The 17,139-nt window shown below is 31.7% G+C and overlaps 1 protein-coding gene across 3 annotated transcripts in view; it reads right to left on the reverse strand.

The window, feature by feature from the left end:
* Window positions 1-17,139, reverse strand: part of LOC145276935 (exostosin-2-like) — a 140,394-nt gene that overhangs the window by 19,416 nt on the left and 103,839 nt on the right. For 2 of the 3 annotated variants that reach the window (XM_080128421.1, XM_080128424.1), the window contains exons 10-11: window positions 14,252-14,395; window positions 4,515-5,776 (exon numbers count right to left, since the gene is read on the reverse strand). In XM_080128421.1, the coding sequence (XP_079984547.1) occupies window positions 5,426-5,776; window positions 14,252-14,395 (495 nt within the window). In that variant the 3' untranslated portion in view covers window positions 4,515-5,425. Of the gene's footprint in view, window positions 1-4,514; window positions 5,777-14,251; window positions 14,396-17,139 lie in introns of those variants that run through there. The other variant, XM_080128425.1, reaches the window with a different exon arrangement.

Consider the following 17,139-nt stretch of genomic DNA (forward strand, 5'->3'; position numbering starts at 1 on the left):
CAATAAAAGAAAATATTGTTTAAATAAAGATAGTCTTTATTCGAACTTTCTTAACACATATTACAAGTAGTTTAAATTTTTTTTTTTTTAATATAATACAAAAATCTCACTTCATTTTACAATTGGAATATTATTAAAAAAAATTTGTAGTAAAAAAAAAAAACCCCAAAAAAAAAAACAAAAACGTTTGATTAAAAAAAAATGTTCTTAAATATACAACATTAAAACTTTCTTTTTATGTTTTCTATATGAAAATCACACTTTATTTTACTATTGGAATATTGGGTGAAAAAAAACTTGTAAAAAACATTTGATAAAAAAAAAAAAATCATAATATACTTTTATTATAAAAGTTTTATTTTTAAAAACTTTTATGATGTTTGATTAAAAGTTCTATTTTTATGTTTGATTTAAAAAAAATTAAAACCTCTGATGTTTGATAAAGTTTATGTTTCTATGTTAAAAAAGTTCAAATAAAGACTATTTTTTCTTTAAGCAATATTTTTTTTTTTTATTCAAAACTTTTATCAAGACTATAATGGTAAATTATGTAATCTTTTGGTCATCTGTAGAATGAAATTTGCCAAATATAAAGACCGCACCAAACCAATGTGAATAACAGAATGCATAGCTTGCATAGAACCCATTTTTCATACATATATCTAAGTATTAGAAAAAAAGCTATGAATCACTGATATAGACCATGATTTTGACAAGGAGACTACAAAGTTGATCATGGGTTTACTTTCAGCATACTTGTAATTTTCACTTCCCTTATTTTGTCTTTTAGTCCTCACATTTCATGAGCAATGTTTCTGACAAAGTGGGAAGAATTGCTGTTTTCTGGGTTGGAATCTATCCGTCTCACACTTATTGATCAGTATTCTTTTTTGTTAGTTCTTTACACATCAAGTGGCTTCATGCATTTTCTGGAGCGATTTCGATTTAAAAAAGGTCCTGATTTACTAACTTCTGCTCTCTTATATATAGATAGATATAAGGTCAGTTTTTAATGTGGAAAAAATCTAGCTCCCCAAAAAGAAGGCACTTTCATGGAGACAAAAATTAAAGCAACTTCAATCTAGAAGGATTTCTCCTTCACTCATTGAGGACAGAAAAGATAGAGTATAGTAACAGGACAACGTAATGTACTTGCAATAACCCTTATCCCTGAGTGATTTCCGGGCCTTGATAAGTGGTGATCACTGTGTAAAAAAAAAAAAAAAAAAGAAAAAAAAAAAGGACAATACTTCACTTTGCTCCTAGCTAAAAAGGACAGGAAAATTATGTTTACATACTAACAACAAAATAATTATAACAAAACGAAACATATAAAAAGAAATTTGGTTTATTTCATCAGGAGTTTCTGTGGCAAAACAAGAAAAATTCAAAATGCTAAATAATAATTAATAATAATAATAAAAAATTATATAATGAAACAACTTTTTACAAAAAAATCAATAAAAACTTTAAATTAAGCTTGATGAGTTTGGTCAGTTTATTCCAAGAAAATGGAATCTTTTTCATTTTTTTAAAAAATTTTATACTATTTCATTTTTAAATAACAAGATAAAGTCTGTCCCTTTCCTCGTTAGTCTTTTTGTGCTCAAATATATTTCATTCAGTTCACCATATTGCACAAGGTTAACGTTTTAATAAATATTATATATGAAAGAAATGAAATGCCCACACATTTTAAAAGGTGTAGTGAATAATCAATTATGAACAGATATATATATATATTTATATATATATACATATATATATACATACACACTTTTTATTTGTTTTTACATAAGCAATATGTTACTACACATTCATGAGCATGTTTCAGTCAGCTAGTTACTAGCAACTAGAGACCTCTTTAGATAATATATATATATATATATATATAGTATAAAAATATACTTATGGTAGAAATGTTTGTGCTTCATTCCCAAAGGAAATCATCGAACTCGTTTACTACAAACATTTTTGTGTATCTTACTTGCCATAAATATTTTTTTATATTATTACTAAACTCTATTTATGTATTGAGCAATGTTGAAGTAAATACTGAAACAAAAAATATATATGTAATTATTCATGTCATAAGTATATATATATATTGGGTGCCTAAAAAAAATATAATGACTTGTTTCATGACATTTGCAAATCCCTTGGTGCATGTTATCAGCGTTATCTTAAATGATAATCAATTTGAACATTTGCAAACATGATTCTTCAATTGCATTTGTCTTTTGTATTCAAAGCTATTACATTTCACTTTATGTTTATAAAAAAAGGTTTTATCTCATTCAAACTGTGAATACATTTTTTGAGACACCCTATATAACAATAATAAATGTGGTTTATCTTCACATTTGTTGAGATAAGCCATAGTCATTATGCATTATTGTCATAAAACTATTTGAAACGATATTGAGCCCTTTATGAAAAGTCGGCTGTCTTTATTCGGCTCTGCTTCAATTTTAAGAAGTTAATTTGCATATTATACACGTATATATTTCATCATTTTGTCAAGGGTATTTATGGGTAGAATACGTTCAATCTCAAGTGTAATATTTTAATTTCAATTATAAATTTGGTTCCTACCATTCAAAATACTGTGCCCTGAGGAAGGTCTCATTGATTGAAACATTGGCTATATGAGCCAACAAAGAAGATCTAAGAATTTGAATATTTGGTTCTTATCCAGAATTCAACCTAATTAAAAAAAACAAAAAATCTTCATGATGTATGTAATCATCACTGAATGATGTCATATTCCAAAAATCATGTATATTGAATAGAAAATTATAGTCACTACAAGACTAATTTTGATCTTGGAAGTTTGAATTGAGTTGTTTCCCATCTGATTTATTAAACACAGCAGATTAAATCAATATCATAAAATTTGATTTTCTTAATTAAAAAAATAATTTCCATGATTTTTAGAATATGACATTTTCATTTCGTGATAAGTATGTACATAATAAAGACTTGTACCAAATATTTTGCTTTTCATTTAATAATATTTATTAATTATTGGATTGCTCACCCAACTTAATTAGGTAGGTGTGCATGCATGTGTGTGTGTGTGTGTATTTATGTATATGCATAAGGTAATAAGCAAAAACATACTAGTTAGAACAGGAAAAAATTGATGCAAAAACATTCTTATATTGATTTGGCGCTTAAACAGTATTGGAAAGCGGATGAAAATTGCATTCCAAGTAAAAACTTTTTATATACTTATGCATCAGGCAAAAGTAAAGATTCTCACCAAAAATTAGAAAAAGGTGAAAGAGTAGAATTTTGATTAAAAGTAAATCACTTTTTTTATTTTGCCAGTCAACTATTGATAAAAGCAGAAATTCTGTAAAGCAAGGGGAGATAAGTCTGTCATTTAACTAAAAAATAATGAATGGCAGCTCAGCAACATATGAAAACTGATTTTTAATTTTAATCAAAATTCTACTTGATAAGTTTTCCCAAGTTTTGATGTGGATACTTACCTTTGCCTGGTACATAAGCATATCACAAATTTTTTATTTGGAATGCTATTTTCATCTGCGTCCGATACTGTATAAACACCAAAGCTTCTCAGAACGAAATATATATCTTGCTGAAGTCACATTAAATATCCAAAAATAGGAAGAATTAGTGGGATGATGGTACATCCTTGAAGGAAGAGTGAATGGGGGGGGATAAAAGGGAATCTACTAGGTAACATTCATTTTACTGGTCTATACCCAACTTCACTATACTACCTTTTCCAATCTTTGTATATTTAAACTGGTTTCAGCAAAATAAATATTTCGTTCAGAGAAGCCTTGTAATTGAAACGCAACATCAAATCCCTTATTTTGTCATCTAGTCCTTCCCTTATTTCGTCGTTGAGTCCTTGCATTCTATGAGTGATGTGAATGACAAAGGGGAAAAAATTGCTGTTTTTTGGATTGTAATCAATCCATTTAACACTTATCATTGGCTAGTGTTTTTACTTTGAAGTATTATTTTGAACTCAAGTGACTTCATACCAAATAAGAAATTTCCATAAAAAAATTCAATAAAAACATGTTTCTGTATTAATTTTATCCTGCTTTAACTAGTATGTTTTTGTTTTATTACCTTATTCATATGTACACCAACACATATTTACCGATTTAAATATGTGAATGATTTTTAAAAATAGATATACGAAGATTTATAATCTTAATAATTCATTCGTTTGTCTGTTTTTGTTCGTATGTCACATCACTACAACACCCTACTATTCTACATTGCTAACAGCCTTCTTATACACTTAGATATTTTTGTTTACCAGCAATGCTTCAAGCAAATTATCTTCACTTTTAATCTTTTTTTATTCTTGTTTTTTAATATAGTGGAAATTCTGGACAAGAATCAAAATTTATCTTTTTCTTCTAAACTTATGCACTCATATATAAAATAAAATGTTATAATTGGAAGAAATACATTAAATATTATTACAGCGTCATGCCAGTCGACAACTGTCTTCAAAACTGTAAACATTACAGATAGGCATGAAACTACAGTGATGGTAAGCATATTTTCTTTTTCCAGCATTGTCCCATAAAGGTTATCATAGACATTTTTTGTATACTGTTCTGTAAGTTTTTTTTTTACTTTCTTGTAAACAACCTGACTTTTTTTAGATAATGTTTTAGTCATTATTGATACACATACGTTTATATGAGAATTGTAATCAAATTATTTTATATGAAAAGAATACAGAATAATAGATACAAGGTGACCCAAATGAAATACCACCCACGAAATCATCACTAAAATTCACAATCCTTTCTGCAATACTATCTCATTTGGTTATATATAAACTTCAGTTTATGCCCGACTTGCCAACCAAGTTCCAGTCATGACTGTCCAACAGTTTTTGTTTTATCACTGTTCAACGATAAGCACACTTGGATTTGACATTCAAAATTATCAATAACTGGCATAATCCTCTCTTGGCAACGACCTGATTTGGGCTGTGATGACCTCTTCAATTTAGAAATAGTCTGGTCATTGTTTTAATAGACGTTATTTTAGAGATAAACTCATAGATAAAATTCTAGGGGATAAGAGGGTTAAGGTCCAAGATAATACTTCCTACTGATGAGGCGATTATCAAAGTGTCCGTGTATGTAATTGAATGACAATAGACAATTGGACACAATGGTTGGATTATGGAAAGGATTATGAATTTTATTAACGACTCCATGACCAGCATTTTGTGTGTGTGTGTGTGTGGGGGGGTTACCCAATATTTAATTTAATTTTTTTTAATAAAGGACATCTTTTTTTTTAATTACTGATTGTATTGACCTTCGCAATTTTTTTTTTTTTTTAATAATCATTTTTTTTTTGTTCTGAAAAATGAAAGAAAATGATGCAGTTTCTTTTTTCTTTTCCCTTTTCATCATAAACTACCGATATCGGTGAATTTTTTCAAAATGGATGGGAAGCTGTCCTTGTAAAGAACTGGATCCGCACGGAACTCTACAGTCCGGAGGGCGACCGTGCCATAAGTGGCGACAAACTGATTGATACATTCTGATCGTTCCACCATATGCGTAAGGTCCATTGACAGCATTTCGTTATTTACGCATTCTGGACATTTGAACTTCTTTCGTGGCGTCACCTTGATGGGAGATTTTCCTGTAGCATTCGTAATTAAGAAGTTGAATGCAATATCTTCACAGTTCATGTGATCATCAACCCATGCTTTGATATTTCCCGGCATTGAATATGTGTAGAGGTAATTATAGAACTGCAAATGAAAGGAATATTAAAAAAAAAAATTTTAAGTTTAAATATCAATTGACACTGAACACATAAAAAAAAACATAACTTTGAAAAAAAAAAAAAAAAAAATATGAAGATATGATTTGCAAGGTGTTCAGGATAAATTTGTCACTTTTTGGAAAAAAAAAAAGAAAACATATCTCAGCCAATGATAAATCTATTTTCAAAATTCAAAGTGAATCTTTTAGAAGATCTTTTTACGAATACAGCAAATACCTAAAAAAAACAAAAAAACAAAAGCGATCTGAGCCTCAACCATGATGTCCAGTATCCTTTGAGGTTTTCCTGGAAATGTGACATGAATCGGAGTTCTGTTGTCACACGTATAACTGCCTCACAGTTATATACTCCACCTAGTACTTGACAACAGTAGACAGCTATTCAATATAAACAATTCTATTGAATCCAAGTTCCTTTTCAAACATGTGGGTTGGTTGGTTGGTTGTTTTTGTTTTACGGCATATCAACCCTTTTCGGGTTATTTAATGCCGAATCCAAAGATTTTGAAGAAAAATTTTTTAATAGAATATATTTGTTGTTTTCAAGTCGGTTTCTATTTAACCCATAGTTGGAACCCTAACAGGTACTACCACTCTGGGTCAGAGTGGACCTGGGAGCAATGGTAATTAAAGGGTGGCTCCACACTCCCCAAAGCCCGCAAGGTGGGGCCTCACCACTGGATATAGTTTAAGGTCATATCCAGGACCCCCATTGAGGGACTTTTACCCTCTGCAGGGGGGCAGTCGGCGTATTCTAATGCCCCACCGACAGGGCCACAAACATGTGGGATATTATGATGTAGTTTTCACTGGAAATAACAAAAACCATCACAATTTCAGGGTATTTGATCTTTGTGAGTTGCAGACTTTAAGCTTTACGCCATTTATTCTTCTGTGGAAGTGGTGTTGAGAAGAATCAGAGTGCCTCGATGGAACTTAGAGGACAATCTTTACCATGTCATTCAAAAGATGCCTGAACAGCAGTTCAATCCTGGTAATTAGCTCACCCTTCAGGTGAAGTCAATGTTTTTCTCAACTGCAGCCACATAGGGTTGTAATCAGATGAGTTGAGGGCAGGTGTTGAAACTGGTAAAGGCATAGAAATTCCCAGACAGAAATGTGATATGCAGCTGAGTCTTGCTATCATAGTATGGCCTTCTCGCAATCACCTTCTCCAGTCAACACTTAACAACAGTGGACAGCAACTCAAATACACCCAACTGAATTAAGTTTGATTCCTTTTTCAAAGATGTGGAGTAAAACGACTTGGCATACACTGGAAAAACAGCTTGAGAGAACTTTGTCTTCATGGTGCACGGGACTATGTGCAGATTGTAAGCTAGCCATTCATTGTTCTGCACATGCAACTGATCTTGGCAGAAGTTCTTTTAATTTGAGAAGAATCAAGGTATTTCTGGCTTGATTGAGTGTTTCAGCTTGTTGAGGAGTTTCTTGGTTTTCATATTCTTAAACTTTGGCAACTCTTGCATGAGTAACACTTGCTTAATCTTGCGCGAGTCATAATTCAGTGAGTCCTTCAACTGCCACTAATACACACCTCTTTTTCTAGTCCTCATTGCACTGCCTGGATCATGATTAGGGCTATGACAACAGCATATTCTTTTCATGGTTTTGAGTGTGTATCCATTGATATCTTATATGCTTTTATATAGAGTGATGTGGTTCTTGGTTGATTAACTGTGTCTATGTCAGATATATACTAGAGAGTCAAAACAATGATAAGAATATGCTGTTGTCATAGTCCTAATCATGATACACATTGTTTTGCAACTTAAAGTAATTTTGGCTTGGAGGTACAGCCAGAATGTTTGCTGTGATATCAATGAAGCATTTGGCCCAGGAACCACTATTGGATGGTGGTTTCAGAATTTTCAAGAGTTTTGAAGATGAGGAGTATAGCAGTCGCCCATCGGATGTTGACAATGATCAATTAAGAATCTTAGTCAAAGCCAATCCACACACAACTGTTTGAGAACTTGCTTCTAAATTAGATGCAATGTATACAATGATTTCCAACCACTTTAGAGATTGGAAAGACAAAAAACTTGATAAATGGGTGCCTCACGAATTGAACAACAACCAAAAGAAATGTTATGAAGTGTCATCTTCCCCTCTTTTATGCAACAAGAACGACCCGTTTCTCGACCGGGTTTTGACTTGCAATGACAAGTGGGTTCTTTATGACAACTAGCAATGCTTAGCTCAGTGGTCAGATACTGACGAAGCTCCACAACATTTCCTGAAGCCAGAATTGTACCAAAAGAAGATCATGCTGCTTGTTTGGTGGTGCCTACGAAACTGCCTCATCTGCCATACTCTCCGGACCTCTCACCTACAGACTACAACTTTTCAAGCATCTCAACAACTTTCTGCAACAGAAATGCTTCAAAAACCCAAGTAATATCAAAAGAACGCAAAATTTTTATGTTACTGGCATTGCGTTGGCAAAAGTGTGTTGATTCTGATGGTGCTTATTTCGATAAATAAATTTTTGTTTGAGCCAAGATATGTTCATCTGAATTTAAAATGTAAAAATCGCAAGAACTTTCTTGTCAACCTGATATATCGTTCTTCATAGTTGACTTCAGTGCACATATCTCTCACTAAGGTCGTTATTGCCTTACCTCCTTGCCACACCTTTTTCCTGCATCTTTAACATATTTTGTTGGTTGAACAGTCAAAATGTCTCCTTCCTGCTACCCACTGCTTCCACATCCCCATTGCAATTATCCAACAAATATTTCATAGCCTTCAAGATTTTCTAAATATTTTTAATCCACTGTGAATCATCATGATGCAAGTCACAATTCCGTCCATTATCTCCAACTCTCAAACAAACCATTAATACACAGTAAAAACAGCTATCCATAGCATTTTATTGCTATTAAATACTTTGAATGGTTCTGAAAAGAAAGAATATATGAAAAAAAAAAATCAAATTTATCCTGAACACCTGAATTACAGGTGTCAATTTTATTCTCCCAAATTAATCCTAACATAATTAAGTACTACTCAGATGTGATACTATGGCATACTCCCCATCTCTTGGGGAGGAGGATTTTGGGTGGTACTGCAGTATAACCTGTCCCTTCCCATAAACCACCAAATGTTTCAAGCTTGACTATCTTTTGAGGCAACAGAAAATCTACAGCTCACTTCTTGGGCATAAAAACAAAGAACTTCACATAGCAGGGACCTGTTCGGGGGAGAGGGACATAATTAAAAATCTCTTCTATTTCATGCTTCATTGAAAACTGAAATTATATATTTTTATTACATCATTGAATTTAAACAAACTTGAGGTGCCATAGCTCATGTGTTGTTGGAACTGTGCGCTAAAGTAGGTCGATCAGTCTCTGAAAAATTAGAAAAATGCATTGAGCTCCATATTTCATTAATATTTTAATAAATATCATTTTTTATGTTGCAAAAAATTCCTTGTTAGTTGCATATTTCTGCCATGTTATAATAATTATGTTGAAATAAAATTATGTAGTTACTGATGAGTTTGGTTTGGTTGTTTTACGGCATATCAACCCTTTTCCGGTTATTTAATGCCAAATCCAGTTGTTTTGGAAATATTATTCATGTTGCATTCAGTTATTTTGTAGAAGGTTTTTATTCTTCAAGCTCTTTGCATCTTCAATCGCTAGTTTGTAGTGTTTGGTTTCGTTGTTTTTATAGTGGAGAACATGAATGAGTTTTGCAATGGGGGAGAGAAAAGGATTACAGTATTAATGTTTGATACATTTTAAGTTAGGAAACCAGTCAGGAAGTAGGGGAGATAGAAAGAGAAAGGGGAAAGAAAAAAATGGGAAAAAGGTGGGTTGTTGTTTTTATTTTTGTAGAACATAATTAAGTTTTTCAAAAGGAAGTAGAAAAACAAAAGGCATCAACGTTAGGTGCATTTTGTCTCAGAAAGGCAATATCTTCAGACAGCCTGATTTGATAGCACCAGAGTTACTTATATATATATATATATATATATATATATATATTACACACACACACAAATTGTATCTATCAAATGTTATTCAAAAATAAATTTTACATTAATTCCCATTTTGCTTGTTTGTCTTTTCTTATTAATTTTATGCTTAACAAAAAGTAAAATAAAAATCCAATATTTTTAGAAAGATAATTCAAGGACAATATGTGTGTCATTAAAAAAAAATGGATGTGCAGTAAAATTTCTAGGATGTTTAGAGATGTGTTCCACACCAGTTTTGTAATGGGAGAAGTATTTTGGGGATGAGCCGGATTTAGAGAAATGTTTTCAGTGAAAAAGTTTTATATTCAAATGTGAGAAAAATGAGAGACATTGTCTCATGGTAAACAAAACAAAACAATGAGTTCAGAAGGCATATATAGCCATAAAAGAGATATGTCTAAAATGTAAATGGAAAACATAGAATATTTGTGAATATTTTTAGAGTTCTTGTAAAGGGGAAGATGAAACATTGAAGAAGTCCGAATCGATTAATTAATAGCCTTGTGTTACAGGGGTCTGAAAAATCATTATCAAAACTTCTCTGCTCAATTAAATAAATAATAATTCATTGAAAGTTGTTTATGAGAGTCAATGTTGTTTATTTTTATCTTAGAAAAATAGTTCAATGATAAAGGTTGGGAATATTTCAGTTGATGAGTTGTTTTAAATGAGCAGACAACTAAGAGATTCAAGCAGTCGTGTGTGTGTGTGTGTGTGTGTGTGTGTGTGTGTGTGTGTGTGTGTGTGTGGTGCTTTTTAAGTGTGAGCATGTGAGTAACAGTATATAATTACGTGATTGTGGCAATTAAAGGAGACATACCATGATCTGTCATTTTGGGGAGGAGGTCTTAAACGTTTATTGAAAAAAATCTGGCTTTTTAAAGAGTTTAGGTGGCTCCCAAAAAGACCATTTCAAATAAATTCATAAAGTTCTCTGATTGGTCAAAATATAATTATTTGTTTTCATTAATTCAGGCCTGTGCAAATTCGGTGTGCAGAAACAAGTTTATGCACTTTGATTTTGGACACTGCAGGGTAAACTTTGGTGCTACAAATGCCTTATGTTTGAGTTTTTAAAACTAAGATTTAATAAATAATGAATTTTGATCAATTATTATAAGATGATGAAACAAAAAAAATGAAGCAATTGCATTGGTGTCCATGGTTGAAAAATAAACACAATATATAAATTTTATAATATGAAACTGGACTTACAGCGTCATGTGGTCATTAGATAACTGTATAAAATTAATTGAAATTGTAAGATGCATTGAAAAAAAGTTCATTTAAAGAAGTTATGTTTGAACATGAATTCCCACAGGCAAAAAATAACTTATTTGACAACTTTATGATACTAGCAGTTCATTTTATGTAAGATTTCAAATGTTTAGACCAAAATTTGTCTGAGTATTTTCATAGAGACAGCAGAGGTAAATTTTTTTAACTTTGATCCCAATTTTGACCCCATAACATTTATTATTTTGATCTCAAATCAAAATCAAAAGTTTTACTCATGTTCAAGTTACCTACATCTAAAATTTCAAAACTTTAGACCCAAAATTGATGGAGGAATTTGATAGAATCTGCAAATGTCAACTCTTTAAACTTTGACCTCTTGGCAGCCAAATTTTTGATTAAAAGCTGATTAAAATGCTTGCTACATGTCTGAATACCTGTTATGTATAAATTTCAAATGTTTAGACCCAAAATTGGCTGAGTAAATTTGCTAGACACCGCAAAGATCAAATCTTTTTAACTTTGACCCCTCAGGAGCTCAAATTTTTTACCCAAACCAATTAAAAAGCTTGCCCTATCTCTGAATATCCTTTATGCAAAAATTTAAATGTTTAGACCAAAAGTTGGCTGAATAATTTTGTAGAGACCGCAACAGTCAAATCTTTTTTTTTTTAACGTTGACCCCAATTTTCACTCCTTACCATTTATTTTTTTGGGCTCAAATCAAATTAAAAAGCTTGATCCAGGTCCAAATAACCTACATTTAAAATTTCCAGTGTTTAGACCAAAAATTGGCAGAGGAGTTAGGTAGAGTTTTCAAAGGTCAAATCATTGAACTTTGACCCCTTGACAGCCAAATTTCTGGCTGAAAACCGATTAAAAAGATTTTCCCAAATCTCAATACTCCATGTCAAATCTCAAGTCTCTAGACCGAAAATTGCCAGAGTTATTTGGCAGGAAAATGTACACAGACACACACACAGACAGACATTTTCACTTTTATAGATATATAGATAGATAATAGATTCTCTGAGTTCAGATGGTGCATCTAGCACACACACACACAAATATATATTAGAAAAATCTTATTGAAAATTTATTACAATCTTAAATAAAACATTATAAAGAAGGTATACAAAATTTTTAGTTATCCAACAAGGAGTACAAATAAACTAAAATTACCTTATTCCACAGAGTTTCGAAAAATGCAATTCTTCGAATCAGAGGAAAGAGGTTTGCAAAATATACAATAAATTTTGCAGGTTGATGCATTGAAAGAAACTACAAATATGAAATTAATCATATTTTCATAAAAACTTGCATAAGACGTTATTAATAGTTAGTGAAAGTTTATAGGGATTCATAATGATTATGAAAGCAGGAAAAGGGGGGAAAAATAATATGGTAAAAATGCATTGAATAAGAAGGTAAAACCCAGAACAGGATAAATCCAAAATAAGTCTATTAGTAATACATAAGAACGGGAAAACAGAATTATAGATGTTCAGGGCAAATCAATGCTTCCAGAAAAAAACCATCAAATCATGGGAAAGTAAAATTCAAGTTTTTTCAAAAAACGTTTTATTTTTTTTTAAAGTAACGGCAATATGAAAATAAGAAATAGCACAACCATTTTAGAAAATGGAAATGTTCAAGTAAAGATTCAAAGAATAGGAATAAAGATTGAAATTGAGAAAGGGAGAGTAAGAAAAAAGAGGAAAAGTGAAAAAGAAAGAGAAGAGAAAAGGAACAAAGAATAGTAAGAAGCCGAAAAAAGAGGGGAAAAAGAAAGATGGACATAGTTGAGAGAAAAGGAGAGAAAGAAAGGAGAAGGAGGCAGATGGAAAAACCATCCTTATAAATCTATTTTTAGAACAGATAAATATAGGTCAGGTGAGATCAATTTGACTCTCACAGAAAGTGGAAATGATAATTCAAATTTATTTATTTATTTAAAATTGGGAAGAAAGTTTAAATGTGTAGAAAGGTTTACAGATCATAAGTGATGGTTTAATAATTTAAGGTATAATTGTCCGTATATACACATATCCATATACAAATGTATAAATACATACATACACATATACAAAATAAAATAATATAGTATCAGAAGTAAGTCTTAAGGAGCCAACTCCCTCACACCCAATAGGCACACACACACACACACAATTATACACAAACAGATGTATACATAAATATATGCATACATACACTCACACATTATGTATACAAACAGAAACATACATGCAGATATACCGCTAGAGCTAGTATACAGCAGCTCCTCTAGTCTCACAAAAAAAAAAAAATTAATAAAGAGGAATAAAAGAAATCTCTTATATTAAGTAAATTTATTGCCGAAGTTTTAAGAAGTAAACTAAGTAATTTTGAATTGGTTATATTTGAATTTTTTCTTATGTTTACATTGGAAAATAAGTTCGCTTTTGGAATTGATTATGTTAATACTTTGAGGGAAAGTAATTATACTTATAGCTTCAGATATGCAAAGGTGACTGACTTTTTAAGAATAGTCCAAATAATAGAGAAAGAGGCGTTTTTAGATTTAAGTTTGTTAATTAAAGTGGTTTGGGGAGTTACTATCCATATAGACATCATCATTTTATTACTTCAACATTTATGACATCATAAAAGATCTCTTCCTGATATGTTCAACTTGTTTTAGTTGATAATGCTTTTCTTTCTTGCAATATAAAGAATTTATCCAGTGTCTTCTAACTTTGTTCAAGTAGATTACATTATCCCTTTGTGACATTCTAGAGTATGCACAGCAACAAACTATCAAACAAAGTCAAGAGCTTTTTTTAGTATATAAACAATATATAAATACAGTTGTATTAATTGCTATAATAAAAGGACAGAGTGCTCAATAAGAATGATAGAGCTTATTTAGGTTTGAGTTTGGAGACATAAACAATGCATGGTGATTGGCAATTTTTTTAGATCAGAAAATGGTCAGCAATGTTGATCATCTCCAAATTTAAATCTACATATAAATACTTATTTTCATTAAAAACTTTGAAAACACACAAAAAAAAATAAACAACAACAACAACAAAAGATTAAAATATTGATTAGTAATCAAAATAAGAGATAATCCCCAAAGAGACTTAAAAATAAATTAACAATTTGAAGTATAAACAAAATAAATCAAATTTGGAACTCATTTAAAACTTACTTTATGATAGAAAGCTGCTCCTGTCAGAACCATAGAAATAGCGTTTGTCCATTCTGATTCATATTTCCATTTTAGTGTCGTATTGTCTAACAAATGAACTCGAGATGGGAAGCCGACTAGCCGGTCAGAAAATTCACGCCAAACCTAGAAAATAAACATTAAATGTGATCTTTCAAATTTTTCTCAAAAAGAATACCATTGACGTTTCCTGTTCTACATACATTCTATACTATCCAGATTTAATCTTCCTCTAACATGATTAATCAGATCTAAGCCTGTCTTTGAGATTCACATTACAAAATCATCATGGCATTCCCATTCTTTCTCAACCCAGACTGGTTACCAGGTTTTCTTGTCTTGTCTTGAGGCAGTATTCACATCAGATCAGTTAAGCCAACTCCTTCCAATGGATTCACCACATCTCACACAAAAACTAACCAAGCACAGTGATCAATACTTTCATCTATAAAAATTCCCACGTCTCACTTCCATACATTATCAAATTGCATACACATACCTGAGAGAGCATTACCACCATTGACGAAGAACAAAGTCCCCTAGTCAACAATGGTAACACTCTGCTGGGGTTAGTAATGAAAATAATGTATAAATATAAAACGTATAAAAATACTGAAAAATGGATAACGGTTGTTGCTTTGTACTATTGTTAATCATTTTAGTGATTCAGCTGGAGGCATCTTCAAGGTTCCTCTCTTGGATGAGGACGCATGATAGAAGCGTGCTGTTATGATTAGTAAATTCCCCATGCAGACTTACAACCTTTGGTATTAAGGCAGTCATGTGTCTAATTTTGGATCAAGTAAAGATTAGATACCCCGGTAGCAGACGACAAAGATAGGTGCACATTTCAAGTGACACCGGTTGTTCGACCTTGGCATTGCCGTTGGTTGTTTGTAAACACGTCAAATAGCAGACATGTCCGAATGTTCGCAAGCAAGATTTTTTAAAAAAATATATTTACAAAACTTTTTAAGATTTAAAAGAAAAAAATATATTTACAAAACATTTAAGGATAAAAAAACAAAACTTTTCTATTTATGCAAAACTTTTTAATGTAAGTAATAAAATGAACGTATTTAAACAAAATATATTTAAATAAATGGGTGTCTTTCTGGGTGAGTTTACAGAACTTTTTAATAAAACTGTTAATAATAATAATATAAATAAATGGTAAATTTTTATGACGTTCCCCAACCCCAGCATATTATAAACACTCCAACCTTCCTATGTTAAGAATGGCTTTCGGAATAAACCCCCAACCTACAAAACCCGTTCTTAACATGGGGTGGTTGGGGGTGTTTATACTACGCTGGGGAAGGTCGTAAAATTATACCAAATAAATAAATAAACCGACATTATAACTGAGAATTTCGGAGGATGTCAATTAAAAAATACACAATTTAAAAAAAAAATTTTAATGAAATTATTATAACCAAACTTTTTAATAGTAGAAACAATTATAAAATAACTGATTTGTTCAGATTTTTGCGATCAAGATTAATTTTTATGTACAGTGTGTGTGTGTGTGTGTGTGTGTTTATCTTTCTTTGTGCGTTTTTAATACAATTCAATATTTATTTAAAGTGCAATATATGTAGGTGGTCAGTGAAAGGAGAAATTCTTCTAGACCGAAGCAATTTTTATGCATAATAAAATCAAGTATAAACAATCGAGATTTAGAAAAATATATTTTATTCACATATCTTTTATAACTTTTATTTTTATAAAGATGAAGTGTACAAATCTTTTTATAATTTTCATTTTTATTTAAAAAACGAAACAAAAAAACTTGCTATTTGTTTACTTCTCCATAAAGACAAATTAAGTACAATTTTTAACCATCTGATTAGCTCTAGTGTATTAGTTTAGCATCCAAAATTTTCAGTTTCTAATGTTTTGTAATTTAGTTTTTTTTTTTTTTTTTTTACATGGAGGTAACCATTAATCAAGGCCCAGAAGCCACTCGGGGATACGGTTTATTGTATGTACAGTAATCAATGGGATAGTATCGTAGTAATAGTTAGTATTGGAGATTTGATAAAGTGTCATATCTTAAGGGGGACGGTTCACCAGGAATTTATTTGTGTTGGACTTGAAGACATCCAAGTTGAAGTTGGGAGGGAAACAGTCAAGCGGCAGTCAAAGACAGGCGTGCAGTTCTAAGAAAGAAGCTTTGTTCATGGAATCTACGTTTTGATTTAGGCACGGATAAAGGGTGGGGAAAATTATTGACAGTGGTTTCAGCTAGTCGGGTGTTTTTTGTGAAAGATTGGCAAGGGGGGACCAGAGAATGGAGCTCAGCTGAACACTTGCCATGGAAATAACGATAAAACAGAGACATGCTCGCAACGTCTCTTCTATGGAAGAGAGGTTGCAGGGAAGAGAAAAGGGCATCCCCCACTAAGCCACGAAGCCTATTTTGTACTCTGTCAAGGCAGGATAGGTTGTTTTTAGTAGCTCCTGCCCAGATGTGGCAGCAGTATTCCATCCTTGGATGTATTTGGCTTTTATATAGATAGAGAATTGCATCATTAGATATCTTCTGGAGCTTTAGAAGGATCCCACCATTTTCCCAGCGACCTTGGCCACAGACTTGATGTATGTATTCCATTTCAGATCAGGAGTAAAGGTCAAACCCAGAAGCTTATCAAAACATGGGGCCTCCCCTAGACGAGAGCCATCCATTTCAATTGATGCCAGATGGGGATCGGAGCATTTATGATGTAATGATAGGAGCTTGGTGTTAGATGCATTAAAGGTAATCAGCCACCTCTTCCCCAACTGTACCACATGCTCAAGATCTGAGGAGAGAGAATCAGAGAGAACATTGTCATTTACGGCCTTTGATGTGTTGCCATAGATAGCTG

Source organism: Euprymna scolopes, chromosome 5 (assembly GCF_053919585.1).
Source record: "Euprymna scolopes isolate OS-2025 chromosome 5, ASM5391958v1, whole genome shotgun sequence".
Taxonomy (NCBI): domain Eukaryota; kingdom Metazoa; phylum Mollusca; class Cephalopoda; order Sepiida; family Sepiolidae; genus Euprymna; species Euprymna scolopes.